Genomic DNA, 26690 nt, shown 5'->3' with positions numbered 1-26690 from the left:
ATGCCTTTGGTATTTTGATTGGTATTGCATTGAATCTATAAATTGCTTTTGGGAGAATGGACATTTTGATGATATTGATTCTTCCAATCCATGAGCATGGAAGATTTTCCCATTTTTTGGTATCCTCTTCTATTTCTTTCTTTAAGATTTTTTTTTGACAGGCAGAGTTAGAGAGAGAGAGAGAGAGAGAGAAATGTCTTCCTTTTCCGTTGGTTCACCCCCCAAGTGGCCACTATGGCCGGCGCGCTGCGCCTATCCGAAGCCAGGAGCCAGGTGCTTCCTCCTGGTCTCCCATGCAGGGGCGGGACCCAAGCACTTGGGCCATCCTCCACTGCCTTCCCAGGCCACAGCAGAGAGCTGGATTGGAAGAGGAGCAACCGGGACAGAACCTGGCGCCCCAAATGGGACTAGAACCCAGGGTGCCGGTGCCGCAGGCGGGGAATTAGCCAAGTGAGCCGCAGCACTGGCCTTTCTTTAAGATTTTTTAATTCTCATTGTAGAGACCTTTGACGTCCTTGGTTAAGTTTATTCCAAGGTATTTAATTGATTTTGTAGCTATTGTGAATGGGATTGATCCTAGCAGTTCTTTCTCAGCCGTTGGCATTGCCTGTATATACAAAGGCTGTTGATTTTTGTGCATTGATTTTATATCCTGCTACTTTGCCAAACTCTTCTAGGAGTTCCAATGGTCTCTTAGTAGAATTCTTTGGATCCCCTAAATAAAGAATCATATCAACTGCAAAGAGGGGTGATTTGACTTCTTCCTTCCCAATTTGTATCCCTTTAATTTCTTTTTCTTGCCTAATGGCTCTGGCTAAAACTTCCATTACTATATTGAATAGCAGTGGTGAGAGTGGGTGTCCCTGTCTGGTACAAGATCTCAGTAGAAATGCTTCCAACTTTTCCCCATTCAATAGGATGCTGGCCGTGGGTTTTTCATAAATTGCTTTGAATTTATTGAGGAATGTTCCTTCTATACCCAATTTGCTTAGAGTTTTCATCATGAAAGCATGTTTTATTTTATCAAATGCTTTCTCTGTATCTATTGAGATAATCATATGGTTTTTCTTAAGCAGTTTGTTAATGTGGTGTTATCACATTGATTGATTTGCAAACGTTGAACCATCCCTGCATACCAGGATTAAATCTCACTTGGTCTGGGTGGATTATCTTTCTGATGTGTTCTTGCATTCTATTGGCCAGAATTTTATTGAGGATTTTTGTGTCTATGTTCATCAGGGAAATTGGTCTGTAATTCTCTTTCTCTGCTGCATCTTTTTCGGATTTAGGAATTAAGGTGATGCTGATTTCATAGAAAGAATTTGGGAGGATTCCCTCTTTTTCGATTGTTCTGAATAGTTTGAGAAGAATTGGAGTTAGTTCTTCTTTAAATGTCTGGTAGAATTCAGCATTGAATCCATCTGGTCCTGGGCTTTTCTTTGTTGGGAGGGCCTTTATTACTGATTCAATTTCTGACTCAGTTATGGGTCTGTTTAGGTTTTCTATGTCTTCCTGGTTCAATTTAGGTAGGTTTTATGTGTCCAGGAATCTATCCATTTCTGTTAGATTTCCCTGTTTGCTGGCATACAACTCTTTGTAGTAATTTCTGATGACTCTTTTTATTTATTTATTTATTTTGACAGGCAGAGTGGACAGTGAGAGAGAGAGAGAGAGACAGAAAGCTCTTCCTTTACCATTGGTTCACCCTCCAATGGCTGCTGCAGCTGGTACCCTGCGCTGATCCAAAGCCAGGAGCCAGGTGCTTCTGTCTCCCATGTGGGTGCAGGGCTCAAGCACTTGGGCCATCCTCCACTGCACTCCCAGGCCATAGCAGAGAGCTGGACAGGAAGAGGGGCAACCGGGACAGAATCTGGCACCCCAACTGGGACTAGAATCTGGTGTGCTGGTGCCGCAGGCGGAGGATTAGCCTATTGAGCCACGGTGCTGGCCTAACTCTTTATTTCTGTGGTGTCTTTTGTTACATTACCTTTTTCATCTCTGACTTTTCTTTTTTTTTTTTTTTTATTTTTTGACAGGCAGAGTGGACAGTGAGAGAGAGAGAGACAGAGAGAAAGGTCTTCCTTTTGCCGTTGGTTCACCCTCCAATGGCCGCCGAGGCCGGCGCGCTGCGGCCGGCGCACTGCGCTGATCCGATGGCAGGAGCCAGGAGCCAGGTGCTTTTCCTGGTCTCCCATGGGGTGCAGGGCCCAAGCACCTGGGCCATCCTCCACTGCACTCCCTGGCCACAGCAGAGGGCTGGCCTGGAAGAGGGGCAACCAGGACAGAATCCGGCGCCCCAACCGGGACTAGAACCCGGTGTGCCGGCGCCGCAAGGCGGAGGATTAGCCTAGTGAGCCGCGGCGCCGGCCTCATCTCTGACTTTTCGTTGCTGTGGATTCGTTCTAAGAGGAGGAGTGCAATGGGAGCAAGAGGCACAGAGTCACCACACAGACCCTGGGAGTTGGGTGAAAGCAGGCCAGAGGCGAGCAGCCTGCTGACTCGTTTATTTCAGTTGGTACAGCAGCTTATATAGCCAAGGCAGTCGTAGCAGCCATTTGGGGAGTGAACCAACGGGAGGAAGACCTTTCTCTCTGCCTCTCTCTCTCTCTCACTGTCTATAACCCTACCTGTCACATAGAAAAAAAAAAAAAACATTAAAAAAAAAAAACAAAAAAAAGATGTGCTTGTGGCTCACCAGATGGGCAGCAGGTTGCCAGATGGCCATCTTCGAGGTTGCCGGTAAATGCTGTTCTTAGGAGATGTCTCACAAGATGCATTGCACTGAAACTACCCGTAGAAAGTTCCAGAAGTTTCTGGCTACTGGCCGCTACACATTGTAATAGCCAGGCACTGAAGAAGCCATGCATGTTGCAGGAACCGGACACTGGAGAAGCCTGACCAACCAAAAACTACAGGAAGAAAATTCCTTTCCTCCTGCAGTATCTCTTCAGTGCCCTCTACTGACAAAACTTAATGCTTGCCAGGTGGCAGAGGATGAACACTTAGAGGGCACCAAGCCACTTACTTCACAGATCAAGGAAAAAGGGTAAATTCGTAACTGAAAAGTAACAAATTCTGAACTGGCATATTAGAGAACCTACTCATGATTTTCAAAACTTCTAAGTAAATGAGAGCAAGAATTTATCTTGCCTTTTTGTGCAAACAGTACTTCCCACAACTTACCAAAACTTTTATGGCAGGGAGTAAAAGCAGTGCTCAGATGGAGATTTATAGCTGTATATACTTATAAAAGTTTAGGGCAGGGCCAGCACTGTAGGGTAGCAGGTTAAGCCGCTGCCTACAGCACAGGCATCCCACGTGGGCATTGGTTCGAGTCCTGGCCTCTTCATTTCTCACCTAGCTCCCTGCTAATGTGCCTGGGAAAGCAGCAGAAGATAGCTCAAGTGCTTGGGCTTCTGCACCCATGTGGGAGACCTGGATGAAACTTCTGGCTCCTGGCTTCGGTCTGGCCCAGCCATGGCTGTTGTGGCCATTTGGGGAGTAAACCAGATGGAAGACATCTCTCTGTGTGTCTCTCCCTCTGCCTCTCTGTAACTCTGTCTTTCAAATAAATAATCTTAAAAAAAAAAAAAAAAAGTCTAGGGCAGGTGTCATGGCACCTATATCCCATATAGAGTGCCCAAGATTGAGTCTCACCTCTGCTTCTGATCCAGCTTCCTGCTTACATGATGGTTCAGGTGCTTGGGTTCCTGTCACCCATGTGGGAGACCCAGATGGAATTCCTGGCTCTTGGCTTTGGCTCGGCTCAGCTCTGGCTCTTGTGGGAATTTGAGGAATGAACTAACAGACAGAATATGACCCTTAGTCTGCCTTAGAAAAGAGACAGAGAGAATCAAAGAAAGAAAAGAAAGAAAACAAAAGAAAGAAAGAAAAAATGTCCAAGGTTGGATGTCTGGCACGTAAGACACCAGTTGAGACTCCCACATCCCATACCAGACTGCTTGGGGTCAAGTCTGGCTCTGTTTCCCATTCCAGCTTCCTGCTCATGTACATCCTAGGAGGCAACAGTACTATGGTTCTTGCCATCACATGAAAGGTCTGGATTGTGTTCCTGGCTCCTGGTTTCAGCTGACCTAGCCCTAGCTCTTGCAGGCATTTGGGGAGGGAACCAGCAGACAGGACATCCCTCTTTGTGCACTTTTCTGACTTTGAAGTACATATAAAATAAATAGGATGAACATTTGCTGAGAATGACCTCTAAGATAATGATCTTATTATTTTGGATACATTAGATTTTAAGTAATGGTGGGACATTTAAATGGAAATGCCCAAGACTGAAAATAGTAAGGAAAGAGGTCAAGGATGGAAACAGTTATTTGGAATCATTAGTGGATAGGTAATAGTTGAAATCATGGGTGTGAGATTTCTCAAGGAGAGTACAGACTGGAACTATAGTAGAAGAAATACTTACAGGGCTGAGTTAACAACGGGACATCTATGGAAGACGTGACCAGAGAAATAGCAAAACCAGGAGAACGTAGAGAAGCCAAGAAAGGTTTCATGAAGGCAGTGATGAATGCTGTAATGTTGGCTCCCACTGGAGGGCTTCTGGAGAGGGTGAGGTTAGTGTGGGTAGGACAGTGAGGGTTGCATACAGAGCTCATCCTCACCTGTAACTAGACAGTGAACTTTGGAAGAGAAGAACTCTGACTGTTCTTGATACCCTCTTCTACAGAGCTGGTGCTGCATAAATGCTTGTTGATCTACAGACACATGAGATCCCAGCCAAGCAGAGGGGGGAATGCTATGGGTGAGAGGTACAGTGAGGAAGGAAGATCATTAAAGACCCTAAAATCTGGCAGGGATATGGACTTGTTGTAGCGCACCAGACACTCCCAAAGAAAAGAATGAAGCCCTTCCTTTTTTATTGTTAATAATTCCTCATATGAGAACAGCACATTGCAGTTAACAAAAGTAGTTATGACCACAACCTCAATTATTCCTCAAAAAGCCTTGTGAAATACACATGGTTCCACTAGTAGGGAAACATGTTTAGGGAAGCCTACTAGACCACTTGGCAGTTAGAAGATGGCAGAGCCAGGGCCAAGCCCAGATTGCTCCTTGCTCTTTCTTCTATGCCACAACTCTTTGGGCTCAATTTGGCTTCCATAGTGGAGTTTATGCTGAATTAACATTAAAATTAAATTTGGTTTCTGGGCTGAAAAATTTAGGCTAAAGTGATATTATTAAAATTATATCCTTTTGAAAAATATTTATTGAGTATAAATAAATGTCCTATACATTAAATATCAAGAAATATTCATTATTGATTACAAGTCAGACTATAATACTGAAGGAACCACAGAATCAAGATACCCATACATGATACAGTAGTGATAATTCCATTCCAATACTGGACACAATGATTTGCTCACAAGACACAACAAAACCTATCAAAGAAGGCCATCACTTTAACCACCATATAATGCTACAATAGAAAATGGTTTTGAATCATAATATGAACAGTCTCAATAATTTCATCTTTGCTTCAGCAATTTATCAGGTCATTTTGAGACTGCAGTTATACTGTCATGGAATCCTGGGTTTTATTTCAAATTGTTATTAATGAATGAAAACATGTCATACAAAGCCAAAGACACTTTTAGGTAAGTTAATTTTTCATAAGAGAAAAGGAATCAAATTTTAGTACAAAGAAAGCATTCCCCAAGCAATGAGTCTCTTAATGGAAAACAATAAAAGAGCAATGTAATTAGCTTTTCCTTCAAAGAAAAAGAAAAAAACCAAATCTGTTATGGTAAATTTGCAAAGATAAATATTTCCCTAATCCCAGAATGTTTGCTGATTTTACATGATGTAGTAGAATGTTGCAAGTCTATGAAGCAGGGATCTGTGGCAATCCAAATTCATCCACCAGCACTCCATCCTGTGAAAAGGAAGCAATGTTTAGTATCATTAGTATCCTCTTGATGAAAAATGATTACACATATTTAGTAGTTAAAACTCATTTCCAAGTACTTCATCAGTAAAAGCCAAAATCCTACTCAGAAGATGAGAGGGAAGTGATAAAGCAGGAAAAGAACTAGAAAAGGTGTGATCCTTTCCAGGATAAAGGGAGGGAGAAAGAGCTAAGTAAGTGAACACAGGAAGGGGGCAAGGAGGCTGGAAAGGGCAAGGGGAAAGGCTGAGGGGTTGGTCCTGACCTCCAGCGTCACACTTTCCCTCTGATCTCCAAGATGGACTGTCGCTCCCCCTCTTCGTGGAGGAGCAACACAGGACCCTGCGCTGTTCTTTCGTCTGCTCGGCCCTCCCCGGGTTTGCTGCTGGTTCTTCCCGGGTTGGCTACTATCCCTTCCACCTCCGTGGAAGGGCAGTTCCCCCTGGCCACATTCCCCACTTCCGCAGGGGAGCGGCACACCGCCGGCCGGCTTTCTCGGGGGCTGCACGGGTTCCCTTAGATGTTCCCCATAGATGTTCCCGGTGCATGCCGTTTCTCTCCTCCTTTATAGTCCTTCTCCGCCAATCCCAACTCGGCTGCCCACACGCCGAGTACGCTGCTCTCCAATCAGGAGCAAGTCCTACAGTTAATTGGTTGAACTGGAGGCAGCTGTGCGGAAGCTGCTCACCTCTCTCCCAGCGCCATATTGTGGGAGAGCAGATGCATAGAATAAGTCTTAATTCGAGCAACTTAGTCTAGTCCGGATTGCTCCCCACAGATCCCCCTTTCTTTTTATTTTTGGCGTTGATACGCGCCTGTCTTCGGTGTCCCGCGGCACACACTAGAGTTGCCACAGGCTCTTACAAGTCCTATCCATCAGGCAAACCGAATCCGGGTCCTCTCTTCGCCATGTTGTGAGGAGGTTTTTAGGCGCTGATGCGTGCCTGTGTTCGGTGCCCTGCAGCGCATACTCTGCTCTGCTAGAACTGCCTGCAGGTGTTTACAAAACCTATCAGGCAAACCGAATCCAAGCCTTCTCATTGCCGTATTGTGGGGGAGACTTATTAGTGTTGGTTTGTGCCTATCTTCGGTGACCTGCAGCTCATACTCTGGTCGAGCTTTGCTGGCGCTTACCGCCTTAAATCAGGCAGACCGAATCCAAGCCTCCTAATTGGCATGTTGAGGGGAGGCCTTATTTTTCTCTATTTCTCTATCTCCGGGCATTTCTATTTCTCCCATTTTACTTCTGTCTGCCAACATTCCTATTTCTCTTTTACTTCTAAACTTCTGTTTCTCTTATCCCCGCAGCTTTCCGGCACCTCGCCCCGCCGGCGGGTTCCCGGCTCTGCGCCGCTTCAGCCCGCGCGCCTCTCTCATCTGCGCAGCTTCCCGGCTTTGCGCGGCTCGGCTTTGCGTGCTCCGCGGTCTCCACGCTTAACCCTTTCGCGTCTGAACCACGGCCTACGCCAGCGTTCCCTATCTATTCACGCCCCGTGCTCTCTCTGCACGCGGCGGCTTCCGCGAGTAACACAGCGTAGCTTGCGTCTCCGCCACTAGGATTCAATCTAAGTTCCCCGGGCTAGCCTGGCGAATTCAACCCAGCGTACGTCTCCGCCCCACGATTTGGCTTCCCGTCCTTTGCTCCCCGGGCTAATCAGACGGATCCCAATCTGGCTTACGTCTCAGCTTCTGGTTTCAACTTTTCGCCCCCTATTCCCGGGCTAACTTGAGAACCCCAAAGTGGCTTTCGTTTCCGCCTCGGCCTGCCCCCCGCGGCTTCAATTTCCCTAACATTTTTCTCTACCCGGTATGTTTCCCCAAGCTTTCCTCCAACGATATTCCTCCCTCATTTCTCCTGGCCTCTCCCCACAGTCCGCGTCCGAATCTGTTTGTTCTAGCTTTCACTTTCGCTTTCGACCTTAGAGATTTCTCCCAGCTTCCCCCCGTAGTCCGTATCCGAGTCTATGCCTAGGCTTTCAATAGCTTCTTCCGGCACCCTTTTCGTCCGGCTTTTCCCTAGGCTGTTTGCTAGTCTCTCTCTCCGGTAATTTCCCTAGGCTGTTTGCTAGTTTCTCTCTCCGATATTTTCCCAGTTCTTCCCGTTTCTTCCCTCCTAAGTTTGCTATCTGTCCTAGGTTTCCTATCCAAGCTAGGTTTCCTATCCGAGTCACGGCACCATTATGTCGCTCCCCCTCTTCGTGGAGGAGCAACACAGGACCCTGCGCTGTTCTTTAGTCTGCTCGGCCCTCCCCGGGTTTGCTGCTGGTTCTTCCCGGGTTGGCTACTATCCCTTCCACCTCCGTGGAAGGGCAGTTCCCCCTGGCCACATTCCCCACTTCCGCAGGGGAGCGGCACACCGCCGGCCGGCTTTCTCGGGGGCTGCACGGGTTCCCTTAGATGTTCCCCATAGATGTTCCCGGTGCATGCCGTTTCTCTCCTCCTTTATAGTCCTTCTCTGCCAATCCCAACTCGGCTGCCCACACGCCGAGTACGCTGCTCTCCAATCAGGAGCAAGTCCTACAGTTAATTGGTTGAACTGGAGGCAGCTGTGCGGAAGCTGCTCACCTCTCTCCCAGCGCCATATTGTGGGAGAGCAGATGCATAGAATAAGTCTTAATTCGAGCAACTTAGTCTAGTCCGGATTGCTCCCCACAATGGACCACTTCCCTTATAAGCCTCCCAGATCCTTGAAGGCATAGTGCCCCCAAGCAGTTACTTCTATGTCATGCTATATTATAAAACCAAAGGTACTGATATCACTATCAATTAGGAAATCACATCTCTAGCACATTTAACTCAACAACCTGTGACCTCCTGAAAGTGGAAATAATATAGCTGCTTCAGGGACTTGTAACCAGGCAACTGAAAGGGTAGGCAGTGGCAGTGTTAATAATTACTTCAGGAGCACAGAGACAAAGCAACCTATGTACCTGGAACCCTAGAGAGGGCGGGGGTGGGTGGAGAGTAGAGGGAGCTAAGATTGCCCAGACTCAAGGAAGAAGGAAAGACTACAACAGCAAAAGCCACACATTCTAAGAAACCAGCTATCAGGACCCTGAGAAATAACCTGCTCTCTGGCCTTTGTCCTCCACATTTTATAGGTGGGGAAAATTGATGATGTTCAGAGATAAGATGTTTTCAAACTAGTTCAAATTCAAATAGTGAATACAAGCATAGCTAAAGCTGGCTAAGATGGCATCAATGAGATTTTAGAAACAGTAAAATAATCTGTTTATAATAATATCTATCTTGTAGATTTTGATATAGCTTTAAGTTGTTGTTGTTGTTTTTTTTTAAGATTTATTTATTTGAGAATCAAGAGTTACAGAGAGAGCGAGCCAGAGAGATATCTTTCATCTGCTGGCTTACTCCCCAAATGGCTGCAGTAGCCAGGGATGGACCAGACTGAAGCCAAGAGTCAGGAGTTTAATCCAGGTCTCCACATGGGTCTCCCATACACACCATGAGTACTTGGGCCATCTTCTTTCCTAGGCCATTAGCAGGGAGCTGGACTGGAAGTGGAGCATCTAGGACATGAACCAGTACTCATATGGGATGCTGGTGCCTCAGGAGGCAGCTTTATCTACTACGCCACAACATCTACCCCAGGATACAGCTTTAAGTTTGCAGAGTCCTTTATATACAAGATCTAAGTTGCCCTAGACAGCGATTGTGAAATATTTGCAGTTATCTGCACATTACACATGAAAGAACAGAAAAACTCAAAACAGCTAAGTGATCTGTCATAGTTAGGGCCAGATGTCCTGATCCTGTTCAACCAGAATCTTCCTACATTAAGCTTTATATTAGATTATTAATCCCTTTTAAAAAATCCACTCAATAATTAACACGAGCATGTCTGGAGAGTGGGACTTTATTTAACACTGCCTCCTGGCAAGTTCATTCACGTGTGGCTGATGCTTTCCCAGGAAATGTCTAAAAACTGTAATTGGTATCAGTGCTAGCTCACAACTAAGGTGAGTGTATATATTATACAAATTGGCCTTGCATAAAAACATTCCTGAGTCTCAGTGCCACAATTAATGTAGCCTGTTATCATCCAGTGCAGGAAAACTGGACTTCTAAGGGTTCTCAAAATAATGACCAGGACTGGTTTTTTTTGTTGATACTTAAAGACAGATTTTCAGACTGGTGAGCAAGCATAAAACTTTGATCATTGTGCACAGATATATAAACAGAAAAAACTTTCACCTTGTTTTTTGTGTCAGTGGGAACACCTTCTGGAATTGCAGGCGCAGATGCTGCTTCATCCAAGTAAGAACTATCTTCATCAGCCAGGAGCTCATCACCCAGGGCGTCGAGCTCTGCAATTCAAACAGTCAGCATTGCAAATGAAAATGTAAGCCATGAAATTGGCATTTAATGTCTCCCAATGTTAAGAAAGTTAACCCAATTATTTATAATAAAATGAAAATTTAAATACAGAGAAAAAACAATTATTAATTTCTATTCTCAAAATACAAGGTGACTGTTTTAACTAATGTAAAAATCTACAAAAAACAAAAGCCAAAATTCATGTAAAACAAAATAAATAATCATTTCTCACAGATTTACAAGGCCCAGTCTTCACGAGAAGACTCTAGGGCTATCGGTTGGCCAATTCAAGCTAGAAAATTCTGACAAAAATGTAAAAAATTTCTCATTTTTTGATGGATTTGAAAGAAGGCATGAAATTGTTGTGTATTATGTGATCATTACATGAAATCAAACTCATAAAAAAAATCTATAGGAAAGTGAGTTGGAAATGGCCAAGCAAAATGGCAATAGAAGACAGAGACGCCTCCGGGGAAATGCGAGAAGAGAAATCAAAACAGAAAAGGCTCTTGGCAAGAACAGACCTTGAAGAAAGCAGCAGCGGTCATGTGATGGGGAATCATGCAATGCAAAACCCAGTATGGGGTGGTTCTACCACCTACCACCTTTTACTTACTCATAGCAGAAACTACAGCCATCCTCCTAATACCTCCTTCTTCCTCCACATCCAGTCATTAGGGCTTTTCCATTCAGTCTCCTCAAATTTCTCTAATTGATCCACTTCTATTTCAGCCACCACCACCTGGGTCTTAGCCCCCATGATCCACTTGTCTGACCAGAGCAACAGCTTCTAGACTCCTCTCCCTCAGGCTACTCAACAACCCTTCTGATATTTTCCTTTCTTTTCTTTTCTTTTTTTTTTTTTTTAAGATTTTTAAAAATTTATTTATTTGACAAGTAGAGTTACAGACAGTGAGAGAGACAGAGAGAAAGGTCTTCCATCCAATGGTTCACCCCCCAAATGGCTGCAATGGCTGGAGCTACGCCGACCCGAAGCCAGGAGCCAGGTGTCTCTTCCACTGCTTTCTGGGTCACAGCAGAGAGCTGGACTGGAAGAGGAGCAACCAGGATTAGAACCTGGTGCCCATATGGGATGCCAGAGCCAAAGGCGGAGGATTAACCTAGTGCGCCACAGCGCTGGCCCCTCTGATACTTTTGAATTAACTTCTATTCACCCATCAAGTCCCATGCCTGTTCCCTCCCATAAACTAAGTTAGATTCCTCTGCTATGGACTCCCATGTTATTCCATACTTCAAATAGTTTGTGCTTTTGGAATTCCACATTAGTCAACAAAGTGCAAGAAGCAAGCACTTACTTGTCGCTCCCCCTCTTCGTGGAGGAACGACACAGGACCCTGCGCTGTTCTCTCTGTCTGCTCGGCCCTCCCCGGGTTTGCTGCTGGTTCTTCCCGGGTTGGCTACTATCCCTTCCACCTCCGTGGAAGGGCAGTTCCCCCTGGCCACATTCCCCACTTCCGCAGGGGAGCGGCACACCGCCGGCCGGCTCTTCTTGGGGGCTGCACGGGTGTTCCTTCAGCTAGATGTTCCCCTTAGATGTTCCTGGTGCATGCCGTCTCTCTCCTCCTTTATAGTCCTCCTCTGCCAATCCCAACTCGGCTGCCCACACGCCGAGTACGCTGCTCTCCAATCAGGAGCAAGTCCTACAGTTTATTGGTTGAACTGGAGGCAGCTGTGCGGAAGCTGTTTACTTCTCTCCCAGCGCCATATTGTGGGAGAGCAGATGCATAGAATAAGTCTTAATTCCAGTAACTTAGTCCAGTCCGGATTGCTCCCCACACTTACTGTTTCTCCTATTACTACAGGAGAAACTTCAGAATGCAGGGGTTCCACTTCTCTTCAATGCCAAATCCCCAGCACCCAGCAGTGCCTGGCATATAGCAGATGTAACTACTATTTGATTTTCTGTTCGGAGGGAGACAACTCCACATAGAAAACAGGGAGAACAAAATCAAAAGGAAAACAAGGAAAGGCCATGTTGTAGACATTATAGATACCAGGTCAGTCTTTGCCTGCACCCTCCTTCAGAGTTTATCTGTCTGTGTTGTTGGTAGAACATGCAAGTCTGACATCTGCCCAGAGATTGTACCATGAACTAACTTTCAGGGATTCCTGATAGGAATTTTCACTTGCATCTGGGGAAAAGTCTCAGGCAGCTGTTCCTTTCACACTCTAAAGCTTTACCTTGTTTTTCTCACAACTTACCAGCTTCGAGGTCATCTTCATCTAACTCCGGGGTGCCATAACTACGACTCAGTGCTTCTTGGATTTCACTAGCATCTTCCATCATATCCTCTAGCTGGTCTTGTAAATCCTACAGAAATACATATGAGAAGGTTTTCTTCCTTTTTTTTTTTTTTTTTTTAAATCACTTTCTTCCAACTACTCCCTTCCCTACATTCTCCTTTGAATCTTAGCAATGAGCAATTTTTAAAGTTAGTAAAATGCCAAGATACAGTTTTTAAAAAGTGTTAGACCATGGGGCCGGCACTGTGGTATAGTGGTTAAGCCACCACCTGCAATGCTAGCATCCCATTTGGGCGCTGGATCAAGTCCCTGCTGCTCCACTTCCAATCCAGCTCTCTGCTATGGCCTGGGAAAGCAGTAGAAGATAGCCCCCAAGTGTTTGGGTCCCTGCACTCCTGTGGGAGACCCGGAAGAAGCTCCTGGCTCGGATCAGCTCAGCTCCAGGAATTGCAGCCATTTGGGGAGTAAACCAGCAGATGGAAGACCTGTCTCTCTGTCTCTCCCTCTCTCTTTAACTCTGCCTCTCAAATAAATAAATCTTAAAAAAAAAAAAAAGTTACAGAGAGGTCCTCTACTGGTTCACTCCTTAAGTGGCAGCAACAGCCAGGGCTGAGCCAGGTGGAAGTGGTGCCAGGAGCTTCTGAGTCTTCCACATGGGTGGCAGAGACCAAAGCACTTGAGCCATCTTTCACTGCTTTGCCAGGAAATTAGCAGAGAACTGGATTAGAAGTGGAGCAGCTAGGTCTCAAACTGGTGCTCATATGGGATGCCATCACACAGGTAGCAGCTTTTACCTGCTATACTGCAAGGCTGGCACCTATTTTTTTTTTCCAAAGGGCTAATGACTATTTTTTGAAACTAATTAATTTATTTTAATTTTATTTGAAAGGCAAAGAGAGAGAGAGAGATAAGAGAGATATCTTCTATCTACTGGCTTACTCTCCAAATAGGTGTAACAGTCAAGGTTGAGCCAGATAAAATCTAACAGCCAGGAATTCCATCCAGGTCTTCCACAGAGGAGGTAGGGAACCAAGTACTTGAGCCTCATCTGCTGCCTTCCCAAGATGTGCGTTAGCAGGAAGATGGATCAGAGGCAGACCAGGGACTCAAACTCAGGTTCTTTGATATGGAATAAGAGCATCCCAAGCAGTGTCTTTTTTCTTTTAATTGATTTAAAAAAATTTTTAAAGATGTATTAATTTATTTGAGAATCAAAATTCAGAGAGAGAGGGAGAGACAGAGAGACAGAGAGACAGAGAGAGAGAGAGAGAGAGACCTTCCATCTGCTGGTTCACTCCCCAGACGGCTGCAATGGCTAGGACTGGGCCAGGCTGAAGCCAGAAGCCAGGAGCTTCATCCCAGTCTTAGCAGTGGAAGATGGCTCAAGTGGTTGGGCCCTTGCCACTCGTGTGGCAGACTAGGTAGAGTTCCAGGCTCCTGGCTTCAGCCTGGTTCATCCCTGGCCATTGTTTCCATTTGGGGAATAAACTAGCAGATGGAAGATATCTCTGTTTCTGTAACTCTGCCTCTTGAATAAATAAAATACATCTTTAAAAGAAATTATAATCCCAAAGATTTCCCCTTATAATAAATGTGAATGTCACTGATTCTTACAGTTCTCCTATTTAAAATATTTTTGGGGCCAGTGTTTTGGCACAGTGAGTTAAGCCACCACCTGCATGCTGGCATCACATATGACCACTGGTTTGAGTCCTGGCTGCTTCACTTCAGAGCCAGCTCCCTGTTAATGCACCTGGGAAGGCAATGGAAGATGGCCCAAGTACTTGGGCCCCAGCCACCCAAGTGGGAGGTTCTTGGTTTGGCCTGGCCAAATCCTGCTGTTGTGGCCATTTGGGAAATGAACTAGCGGATGGAAGAACTTTCTGTCTCTACCTTTCTCTAACTCTACTTAAATTAATAAATAAGTCTTTTTAAAAATTTGGTTTTTGAGGCCGGCACCGCGGCTCACTAGGCTAATCCTCCGCCTTGCGGCGCCAGCACACCGGGTTCTAGTCCCGGTCGGGGCGCTGGATTCTGTCCCGGTTGCCCCTCTTCCAGGCCAGCTCTCTGCTGTGGCCCGGGAGTGCAGTGGAGGATGGCCCAAGTGCTTGGGCCTTGCACCCCATGGGAGACCAGGAGAAGTACCTGGCTCCTGCCATCGGATCAGCGCGGCACGCCAGCCACAGCATGCCAGCCGTGGCGGCCATTGGAGGGTGAACCAACGACAAAAGGAAGACCTTTCTCTCTGTCTCTCTCTCTCACTGTCCACTCTACCTGTCCAAAAAAAAAAAAAAAAAATTAAAAAATTTGGTTTTTGGCTGGCACCGTGGCTCAATAGGCTAATCCTCTGCCTTGCGGCACCGGCACACCGGGTTCTACTCCTGGTCTGGGTGCCGGATTCTGTCCTGGTTGCCCCTCTTCCAGGCCAGCTCTCTGCTGTGGCCAGGGAGTGCAGTGGAGGATGGCCCAAGTGCTTGGGCCCTGCACCCCATGGGAGACCAGGAAAAGCACCTGGCTCCTGCCTTCGCAGCACGCCAGCCGCGGCAGCCATTGGAGGGTGAACCAACGGCAAAGGAAGACCTTTCTCTCTGTCTCTCTCTCTCACTATCCACTCTGCCTGTCAAAAAAAAAATTTTTTTTTCTTTATTTATTTGAGAGGCAGAGAGAGAGAGATCAATCTCCCATACACTGATTTATTCCCCAATGTCTGCAACAGGCAGAGCTGGGCCAGGCTGAAACCAGGAGCCAGGAAACTCAACCTGAGTCTACCATGTGGGTAGTTGGGACCCAAATACCTGAGCCATCACCCGCTGCCTCTTAGTGTTTGCAGTAGCAGGAAGCAGGATGAGAAACAGAGTAGCTGGGACTTGAACCTAAGCACTCTGATATGGGATGTAGAGATCCCAAGCAACATCTTTTTTTTTTTTTTTTTTTTTTTTTTTTTTTTTTTTTTTTTTTTTTATTTTTTTGACAGGCAGAGTGGACAGTGAGAGAGAGACAGAGAGAGAAAGGTCTTCCTTTGCCGTTGGTTCACCCTCCAATGGCCGCCGCTGCAGCCGGCGCACCGCGCTGATCCTGGCAGGAGCCAGGAGCCAGGTGCTTTTCCTGGTCTCCCATGGGGTGCAGGGCCCAAGCACCTGGGCCATCCTCCACTGCACTCCCTGGCCATAGCAGAGAGCTGGCCTGGAAGAGGGGCAACCGGGACAGAATCCGGCGCCCCAACCGGGACTAGAACCCGGTGTGCCGGCGCCGCAAGGTGGAGGATTAGCCTATTGAGCCACGGCGCCGGCTCCAAGCAACATCTTAACCAGTAGGCCAAATGCGGTGGCTTTCTCTTTTTGCTGCTTAAAAAAAAAAAAAAAAAAAGGAACCAACTCAATGCCAGGGATTGTGTTAATCACTTTACATATGTATCCTCATTTAATACAGGCAGACAGGCAGCAATATCACGACTTTATAATTGAGGAAGCAGATTAAAAATCATTGAGTTAGAAGTAACTGCTTGGTGCTTGTCACGCACCAGACATATGCGTGTACATATACGAGCTCATTTCTTTCATCCTCGTGTGGTATTAGGATCCTTGCATTAACAATGAGGAAACTGTGGAACACTTTTCCTAATTATTCTACTAGCAGATACCAGCCCTGAGAGTCAGTCCCCACTTTGTGCTCTTCCCCTCATGTCGCTCCCCCTCTTCGCGGAGGAACAACACAGGACCCTGCGCTGTTCTTTTGTCTGCTCGGCCCTCCCCGGGTTTGCTGCTGGTTCTTCCTGGGTTGGCTACCGTCCCTTCCACCTCCGTGGAAGGGCGGTTCCCCCTGCCACCTTCCCCACTTACGCGGGGGAGCGGCACACCGCCGGCCGGCTCTCTCGGGGGCTGCTCAGGTGTTCCTTCAGATAGATGTTCCTGGTGCATGTTGTCTCTCTCCTCCTTTATAGTCCTCTTCCACCAATCCCAACTCTGCTACCCACACGCCGAGTACGCTGCTCTCCTCCAATCAGGAGCAGGTCCTGCTATTTATTGGTTGAACTGGAGGCAGCTGTGTAGAAGCTGTTTCCTCCTCTCCCAGCGCCATATTGTGGGAGAGCAGATGCATAGAATAAGTCTTAATTCCAGTAACTTAGTCTAGTCCGAGTTGCTCCCAGTTGCTCCCCACAGATCACCCTTTCTTTTTATTTTTGGCGTTGATACGCGCCTGTCTTCGGTGCCCCGCGGCACACACTCTGCTCTGCTTGCTAGAGTTGCCCACAGGTGCTTACAAGCCCTATCAATCAGGCAAACCGAATCCGGGTCCTCTCTTCACCATGTTGTGAGGAGGTTTTTAGGCGCTGATGCGTGCCTGAGTTCGGTGCCCTGCAGTGCATGCTCTGCTCTGCTAGAACTGCCTGCAGGTGCTTACAAGCCCTACCAATCAGGCAAACCGAATCCAAGCCTTCTCATTGCCGTATTGTGGGGAGACTTATTGGTGTTGATAACGTGCCTGTCTTCGGTGACCTGCAGCCGCCCACAGGTGCTTATCGTCTTACTAATCAGGCAGACTGAATCCAAGCTCTCATTGCCGTGTTGTGGGGAGGCCTTATTTTTCTCTATTTCTCTATCTCCAGGCATTCCTATTTCTCCTATTTTACTTCTATCTGCCAGCATTCCTATTTCTCTCATTTTACTTCTAAACTTCCCGCGGCTTCCCGGCGCCCGCCCTGAGGCTGCTTCTCGGTGCCTCGCCTCGCCCCGCCCCGCGGCGGCTTCCCGGCTCTGCGTGCTCCGCGCCTTTTGCGCCCACACCACGGCCTTCGCGCTAGCCCAGCGTTCCCTATCTACTTGCGCCCCGCACACTCTCTCTGCACGCGGCGGCTTCCGTGAATCACACAGCCTAGCTCACGTTTCCGCCACCAGTATTCAGTCTAAGTTCCCCGGGCTAACCTGGCGAATTCAACCTAGCTCACATCTGCGCCTTTTGGTTTGGCTTCCCGTCTTTTGCTCCCCGGGCTAATCTGACGGATTCCAACCTGGCGGCCCACGTCTCTGCCTCTGGTTCCAGATTTTCACCTTTTGCTCTCCGGGCTGACTTGAAGAATTCCAAGCTAGCTTACGTCTCCGCCTTGGCCTGCCCCCGCGGCTTCATCCTCCCTAACATTTTTCTCTACCCGGTATATTTCCTAACTTTTCTTCCAACAATATTCCTCCCTCATTTCTCCTGGCTTCTCCCCACAGTCCGTATCCGAGTCTAAGTTTCTTCTTGCTTTCACTTTAAATCCTAACTTCTTTCCCACAGTCCGTATCTGAGTCTATGCCTAGGCTTTCAATAGCTTCTTCCGGCACCTTTTCCGTCCGGCTTTTCCCTAGGCTCTTTGCTAGTCTCTCTCCGGTATTTTCCCACTTCTTCCCGTTTCTTCCCTCCTAGGTTTCCTATCCGAGTCACGGCACCATTATGTTGCTCCCCCTCTTCGTGGAGGAACAACACTAAACCCTGCCTAGGCTTCACATCTGAGTCACGGCACTATTATGTCGCTCCCCGTCTTCGTGGAGGAACGACACAGAACCCTGCCCAGGTTTCCTATCCGAGTCATGGCACCATTATGTCGCTCCCCCTCTTCGCGGAGGAACGACACAGGACCCTGTGCTGTTCTTTTGTCTGCTCGGCCCTCCCCGGGTTTGCTGCTGGTTCTTCCTGGGTTGGCTACCGTCCCTTCCACCTCCGTGGAAGGGCGGTTCCCCCTGCCACCTTCCCCACTTCCGTGGGGGAGCGGCACACCGCCGGCCGGCTCTCTCGGGGACTGCACAGGTGTTCCTTCAGATAGATGTTCCTGGTGCATGTTGTCTCTCTCCTCCTTTATAGTCCTCTTCCACCAATCCCAACTCTGCTACCCACACGCCGAGTACGCTGCTCTCCTCCAATCAGGAGCAGGTCCTGCTGTTTATTGGTTGAACTGGAGGCAGCTGTGTAGAAGCTGTTTCCTCCTCTCCCAGCGCCATATTGTGGGAGAGCAGATGCATAGAATAAGTCTTAATTCCAGTAACTTAGTCTAGTCCGAGTTGCTCCCAGTTGCTCCCCACAGATCACCCTTTCTTTTTATTTTTGGCGTTGATACGCGCCTGTCTTCGGTGCCCCGCGGCACACACTCTGCTCTGCTTGCTAGAGTTGCCCACAGGTGCTTACAAGCCCTATCAATCAGGCAAACCGAATCCGGGTCCTCTCTTCACCATGTTGTGAGGAGGTTTTTAGGCGCTGATGCGTGCCTGAGTTCGGTGCCCTGCAGTGCATGCTCTGCTCTGCTAGAACTGCCTGCAGGTGCTTACAAGCCCTACCAATCAGGCAAACCGAATCCAAGCCTTCTCATTGCCGTATTGTGGGGAGACTTATTGGTGTTGATAACGTGCCTGTCTTCGGTGACCTGCAGCCGCCCACAGGTGCTTATCGTCTTACTAATCAGGCAGACTGAATCCAAGCTCTCATTGCCGTGTTGTGGGGAGGCCTTATTTTTCTCTATTTCTCTATCTCCAGGCATTCCTATTTCTCCTATTTTACTTCTATCTGCCAGCATTCCTATTTCTCTCATTTTACTTCTAAACTTCCCGCGGCTTCCCGGCGCCCGCCCTGAGGCTGCTTCTCGGTGCCTCGCCTCGCCCCGCCCCGCGGCGGCTTCCCGGCTCTGCGTGCTCCGCGCCTTTTGCGCCCACACCACGGCCTTCGCGCTAGCCCAGCGTTCCCTATCTACTTGCGCCCCGCACACTCTCTCTGCACGCGGCGGCTTCCGTGAATCACACAGCCTAGCTCACGTTTCCGCCACCAGTATTCAGTCTAAGTTCCCCGGGCTAACCTGGCGAATTCAACCTAGCTCACATCTGCGCCTTTTGGTTTGGCTTCCCGTCTTTTGCTCCCCGGGCTAATCTGACGGATTCCAACCTGGCGGCCCACGTCTCTGCCTCTGGTTCCAGATTTTCACCTTTTGCTCTCCGGGCTGACTTGAAGAATTCCAAGCTAGCTTACGTCTCCGCCTTGGCCTGCCCCCGCGGCTTCATCCTCCCTAACATTTTTCTCTACCCGGTATATTTCCTAACTTTTCTTCCAACAATATTCCTCCCTCATTTCTCCTGGCTTCTCCCCACAGTCCGTATCCGAGTCTAAGTTTCTTCTTGCTTTCACTTTAAATCCTAACTTCTTTCCCACAGTCCGTATCTGAGTCTATGCCTAGGCTTTCAATAGCTTCTTCCGGCACCTTTTCCGTCCGGCTTTTCCCTAGGCTCTTTGCTAGTCTCTCTCCGGTATTTTCCCACTTCTTCCCGTTTCTTCCCTCCTAGGTTTCCTATCCGAGTCACGGCACCATTATGTTGCTCCCCCTCTTCGTGGAGGAACAACACTAAACCCTGCCTAGGCTTCACATCTGAGTCACGGCACTATTATGTCGCTCCCCATCTTCGTGGAGGAACGACACAGAACCCTGCCCAGGTTTCCTATCCGAGTCATGGCACCATTATGTCGCTCCCCCTCTTCGCGGAGGAACGACACAGGACCCTGTGCTGTTCTTTTGTCTGCTCGGCCCTCCCCGGGTTTGCTGCTGGTTCTTCCTGGGTTGGCTACCGTCCCTTCCACCTCCGTGGAAGGGCAGTTCCCCCTGCCACCTTCCCCACTTCCGTGGGGGAGCGGCACACCGCCGGCCGGCTCTCTCGGGGGCTGCTCAGGTGTTCCTTCAGATAGATGTTCCTGGTGCATGTTGTCTCTCTCCTCCTTTATAGTCCTCTTCCACCAATCCCAACTCTGCTACCCACACGCTGAGTACGCTGCTCTCCTCCAATCAGGAGCAGGTCCTGCTGTTTATTGGTTGAACTGGAGGCAGCTGTGTAGAAGCTGTTTCCTCCTCTCCCAGCGCCATATTGTGGGAGAGCAGATGCATAGAATAAGTCTTAATTCCAGTAACTTAGTCTAGTCCGAGTTGCTCCCAGTTGCTCCCCACACCCTCACACACATTCATTCAGATTCCTTCAGAAACTAGTGAAAATTCTTGCAGAAAGTGGCAGACATCTCACCTCAATCTGGTCGATTTTCACTTGCTTGTATGCCTTCTTCATTTCCTTTACTCCCAGTTTCATAGCATCAACCTAAAAGAGAACGTAATGTCTTAAGAAGTCATATTGATTAAACCATCTTTAAAAAATCATGAGAAAAGAGTCCAAGAATACAAAAATAAAATAACGGGAAGTACCGTGGTCTTGGTGTCTTTCAGTGACTGGATGGTGTAATTGGCTTGTTCCATGTTGAATGACTGCTGGGCAAGGTTGTCCCGCTGCTGCTCATACCTTTGAATCGAGAATGGTAAATGTGAGTCACATAGAAATCCACAGGAACAAGGTATCCCTAACACTAAAAGAGAATTTTCATCAAAAACATTTTTAAATTATTATTAAATATACTGAAAACTGGGGAACACTTGTTACAGTCCCAGCTTCCCCACTTATAATACAGCTCCCTGCTAATGTGGTGGGGAAGTAGTGGAAGATGGCCCAAGTGCTTGGGACCCTGCCACCCACAAGGGAGACCTGGATGAAATTCCAGCCCTTCCGTTTTTTTCAAGATTTATTTGAAAGGCAGAGTTACACAAAGGGAGAGAAAGACAGAGAAGTCTTCAAACCATTGGTTCACTCCCCAAATGGCTGCAAAGGCCCAGGTTATACCAGACTGAAGACAGGAGCCAGCAACTCCAGCTAGGTCTCCCATATAGGTGGTGGGGGCTCAAGCACTTGGGCTTTCCCAGATCATAGCAGAGAGCTGGATTGGAAGAAGAACAGCTGGGACTCGAACCAGTGTTCGTATGAGATAGAGACTCTGCAAGTGAATGCTTAACTTACTATGCCACAGTGCGGGCCCTTAAATAAAATCTTTAAAAAATTAAGTGGAAAAGGATAACTTATGTAAACTCCAGGTTTCTTCTAAAAAATTATACGTACATATACCATGTATATGCAAGTAGAGAAAAAAGACCTGGAGGAAATTTGTATTTTAAATGTTGGCTATTTCTTTTTTTTTTTTTTTTTTTTTTTTTTTGACAGGCAAAGTGGACAGTGAGAGAGAGAGACAGAGAGAAAGGTCTTCCTTTGCCGTTGGTTCACCCTCCAATGGCTGCCGCGGCCAGCGCGCTGCGGCCGGCGCACCGCGCTGATCCAAAGGCAGGAGCCAGGTGCTTCTCCTGGTCTCCCATGGGGTGTAGGGCCCAAGCACTTGGGCCATCCTCCACTGCACTCCCTGGCCACAGCAGAGAGCTGGCCTGGAAGAGGAGCAACCGGGACAGAATCCGGCGCCCCGACCGGGACTAGAACCCGGTGTGCCGGCGCCGCTAGGCGGAGGATTAGCCTAGTGAGCCGCGGCGCCGGCCAATGTTGGCTATTTCTAATGGTTAAGAATTTAGGTGGGGCTGGCACTGTGGCATATAGGTTAAGTGCCTGCCTGTTGGCACCAGCATTCCATATGGGCACCAGTTTGATACCTGGCTGCTCCACTTCTGAGCCAGCTCCCTGCTGATGGTGTGGGAAAGCAGTAGAAGACGGCTTAAGTCCCTGGATCCCTGCCTCCAAATGGAAGACCTGGAGGAAGCTCCTGGCTCCTGACTTCAGGTTGACCTAACTCCACCCACTGTGGCCATTTGGGGAGTGAAGGAGCGGATAGGAGACCTCTCTCTCTCTGTCTCTCCCTTCTCTCTGTAACTGTGCCTCTGAAGTAAATAAATAAATCTTAAAAAACAGCTCTAGGTAAATATTCTTTTTTTTTTTTTTTTTTTTTTTTTTTTCACAGGCAGAGTGGACAGTGAGAGAGAGAGACAGAGAGAAAGCAGAGAGAAAGGTCTTCCTTTTGCCGTTGGTTCACCCTCCAATGGCCGCTGCGGCCGGCAGCGCACCGCACTGATCCGATGGCAGGAGCCAGGAGCCAGGTGCTTTTCCTGGTCTCCCATGGGGTGCAGGGCCCAAGCACCTGGGCCATCCTCCACTGCACTCCCGGGCCACAGCAGAGGGCTGGCCTGGAAGAGGGGCAACCGGGACAGAATCCGGCCGGGACTAGAACCCGGTGTGCCGGCGCCGCTAGGCGGAGGATTAACCTAGTGAGCCGCGGCGCCGACCATAAATATTCTTATCTTCTGTTCACATTCATGTATTTTCCAACTTTTAACAAATAATGTGTACTCCTTTTATAACAAAAAGCGACTTAAAAATCCCAATGTGGGGTCAGTGTTGTGGTGTAGAGTGTAAAGCTGCCAGCTGCAATGCTGCCATCCCATATGGGTGCCAGTTCATATCTTGGCTGCTCTACTTCTAATCCAGCTCCCTGCTAATGGGTTGGGAAAAGCAGCAGAGGATGGCTCAAGTGCTTGGGCCTCTGCTACACATGTGGACAACCTGGATGAAGCTCTTGGCTTTGGCCTGGCCTAATGCTGGCCATTGTGGCCATCTTTCTTCTCTTTCTAACTCTTTCAAAATTACTTTAAAAAAACAAAAACAAAAACAAAAACAAAAACTAATTCAGCTAGTTAAAAAGTTGGTAATTTTTTCACATTCACATCACTCAAGGCATTATAATTTCTTTTCCCAAACTGATCAAATCTAAAGGGAGGAAGATAGCATCAGATATATTATAAAGACATTTTGAAACAGGAACAGAGACAGCAATAACGTTTCTGGTTCTCTACTAGCTATTTCAGCTATAGCTATATTTCATCAGGGATAAACACCAAAGATATTCTTTTTAAAAACCTTTATTTATTTATATTTGAAAGGTTGAAAAATACAGAGAGAGAGACTGACGGTCAGACAGAGGGAGGTCTTTCATGCACTGATTCACTCACAACAACCAGGCCTAGGTGAGGCTGAAGCCAGGAGGCCAGAACTCAACACAGATCTTCCACATGGGTGACAGGGACCCAAGTACTTCAGCTACCACCTGCTACTTCCCAGGGCTGGGATTTGAAATCAGGCACCCCTATATGGGATATGGCATCCCAAGCATCATCTTAACCACTGCTTTCTGATTTCTGTTCAAACATTGGGACACAGTCACCAAAACAAATGAAGGATGCTTAAAAATCTACTCTGGTGGGAAGGAAAAAAGAATTCTTATCTTTATAAACAAAAGCCAAAAAAAAAAAAAAAAGGCATGTTCTAATAACTAAATAATGGGAGAAATCTTATGATATGATCAGTCCCAAAAAGTAGGGCTAGCTTTATATGGCTACTTCAATTTATTAAAATTAAATAAAACTAAAACTTCAGTTCCTTAGTCACACTTGTCACATTTTAAGTATTTAAGAGTCACGTATGGCTAGCAGTTAATATAATGGACACAAGACAGATGACATAATCATAAACAGAAGTTGCCATAACAGATGTTGCTGGCGATACCCAGCTAACTGTATTTAATTACCCATCAATGAAAATTTATAAGTAAATCAAGAAAAACCTGAAAGAATGGAAGGCCATTTCTCCTTTGGTTAAACCTGCAAGTGGGAAGGAGATTATGCAAGTAACTTACATCCGTTTTTGCTTTAACACCCGCAAGGCTTTCTGCTTGACCATGTTCTGAGGAAGAAAACAGATTTAATCAAAACAAAGTGGAAAACATACACCTGGAAAGAGAAATGTCCATATTCTCAAACTCACATGCCTACAGAGTATGCGGACACGGGACTCTAATGCCGTCCTCCCCCTCCCAAGCACAGACACACCTCTAAGTCCAGTCTTCAAGCTTTAGCTCCTGTCAGTGTCCTGGACTACTTCCTCTTTCCCCAGTGCGTGCTACCTCCACTTCCAGCCTCAACAGTGCTGATCTTGTGTATTGAATTGCCTTAGGGAGATCCCACACTTGGCTATCCTGCTTTAAACTTAACTCCCTCACTCCTCAATCTTATCTCTCTTTGGAAATAACTACCAATGGCCCAATCAATCTCTCACCCTCTGGGTTGAGAAACTTTATATCAGCCTTGCCTTTCTTCTCTCTGTTCTCCTCATGCGCAGTCACTCATTATTGATTTCCAGAATTTTCTTTCAAACTGCCTCATGTCATTCTCTTGACTACCACCGTGGGTTGGGTTTCATCTCAAGTCTACATGGTCATTTCAGTCTCTGTCCTTTCCATACCATCAAAGATGGGTGGGAAAAAGCCTTCCCTCTGCATCTATCATTTATGTCTCCTCCAACAAGGAAGGAAAAACAGGTATCATTACTACACAGACAATAATAACTAATATTGAGTGAGTGCTACTATGCATTAGGCATAGTGCTATACATGTCACATGAATTACCTTGTTTAACCCTCACACTATAAAGCAGGTATCATTCCCATTTTACAGATGGGAAAATTAAGGTTCAGTGATACCTTGATTACATGGTCAATAAAGTATGGAGCTGGAAAAACCAAGATTGTTCTATATGCTTAGTTTATGCCTTTAAGCAACACTTTGTTCCTACCTAACAAAACACAAGAGGCACCTTATCAAGGTCACAGCTGGCAGGTAGTGAAAGTGTATTAGAATACCAGTCCCATGTGCCTAGTTCAGTACTTTTTCCCAGCATACCATTCCTTAACAATCTATTCTACCTCCCTGACCTGTCCAGCCTGGCAACTCACTGATCCTGTGCATAGCCCAGCCCTCCTCTCCAGAATGTCACCTTCTCAGTAGAATATGCTAATTCTTTGTTCATTATTTCTGGACATATGATCAGCATCTTCTCCCCACCCCTCTCTTGATTGCAAATTCTCCTATCGCGTTCTCCTTTTACCAAACTGTGAGCATCACTTCTGCATCCTTCACCACTTAGGCTGTCTCTGCGCCTTCCGCGGCAGTTGCTGCCTACCTTACCTTTGCAGGACCCTCTCTCATCTTCTTGATCTGATCCTTGTATTTCACTAGCTCAGCATCCAATCGGGAAATCTTCTTGTCGATGGATTCTGCCCTGCTGTCCACCTTGGGGGAAGATACCAAATGCAGTCATCGTTACTGCACTTCTATGGGAAGGGGTAAGAGGAGAGGAAGGCGTATGAAGAAATGAACAAAGAGGAATGCATGGCGAAAGGTGGAAAACAGTGGCCCACCCGGGGCAGGGGCAGTTTCTCAGTCAGAAACACTCGGTGGCTTTTAAAAATTATACTCCACCCCCCAGATTCTGAGATACCACATCCCCCTTAAGTGTGTTGGCGCAGAAAAATAATTTGAGAATCAAGGGGTTTCATTGAATTCAGAGAAAAATAATTTGAAAATCAAGGGATTAGGGTTAGAAATTTCTCTGGAACTGGAGACTAGGTAGGGTGGAGGTTCAACAAAAAGGCATGCAAAAATGATTCAGTGCCCAGTGGACAATGGCTAAGACTATAGGAGTTGATCTAATGCCATTCCCTAGATAGGGAATGGTATCTTAATCTGAGGGACCAGGCTTCTTTTTAATTTTAATTAGTTTTTTTCAACAGATCCAATGTGTTTGCAGATACAATTCGAAGAACATAATGATTTTCCTTTCTTTCCCCCCTCCCTCCCACCATCTTTCCTCAGGACCAGGATTCTTAATTTTGTGTCACTAAGGTACAGCTATGTTGACCTAGGATATCAAGCTGAGAGTCCTGACGTGGGCAACGATGGAAGAGGGGCAGGAGTCAGGGTGAACATGGTGGGAGGGGCGTAAATGGACCTAAATAGCTGGCTGGAGTGAAGGCATCACGGCAAAGAGTGTGTGCATGGGGCAACAGGCCTAAGAACGGGTTGGGTACCGGTAAGGCGAGGCAGTGATGGATCGGGGGAGCCCCTGGTTTGTGACGCCTGAACGACACGGGTAACAGGCTTGATGGAAGAAGGTGGGACGGAGAGTCGGGGTGTAATGGGCCCGGGAATGGGGTGGAGGAGTAGGAGCCCAGGGCTGAGGGGGTGGGCGGGGTCGGGGGGTTGTCAGAGTCCCCGAGCCTAAACCTTCATGGTCAAGGTGCCCACCGTGCCAATGCAGTCAGTCAGGCTGGGCGGCGGAGCCTTGGGTTTCGCTTTCCCGAAGAATCGGTTCATCTTGGGCGGCAGCGAAGAACCCCAAACACTGGAGCCAAACCAGAGACGGAAGCAGAATCACTCCTGCCTCGACTTCCGGCCCCCCCATGCGCAGGCGCAATGTGACTGAATGAGTTTCCCGATCCTTTTTCCGGGTTTTCAGCT

General features: G+C 47.4%; 1 protein-coding gene across 1 annotated transcript; it reads right to left on the bottom strand.

The window, feature by feature from the left end:
• Positions 1 to 4869: 4869 nt before the first annotated feature.
• On the bottom strand, positions 4870 to 26605 carry CHMP5 (charged multivesicular body protein 5). Its single transcript, XM_002708030.6, has 8 exons — positions 26478 to 26605; positions 25359 to 25463; positions 24032 to 24078; positions 20721 to 20814; positions 20545 to 20616; positions 12476 to 12584; positions 10130 to 10242; positions 4870 to 5905 (listed from the first exon to the last, which is right to left on the bottom strand). Exons 1-8 carry the CDS (start codon positions 26544 to 26546, stop codon positions 5855 to 5857), a joined length of 660 nt encoding a protein of 219 aa, XP_002708076.1. The 5' UTR covers positions 26547 to 26605; the 3' UTR covers positions 4870 to 5854.
• Between the last annotated feature and the right edge of the window lie 85 nt (positions 26606 to 26690).

This window comes from Oryctolagus cuniculus, chromosome 1 (genome assembly GCF_051225735.1).
Source record: "Oryctolagus cuniculus isolate XC-2025 breed Fujian yellow rabbit chromosome 1, ASM5122573v1, whole genome shotgun sequence".
NCBI classification, from domain to species: Eukaryota; Metazoa; Chordata; class Mammalia; order Lagomorpha; family Leporidae; genus Oryctolagus; species Oryctolagus cuniculus.
This window is presented reverse-complemented; position numbering and strand designations above follow the sequence as displayed.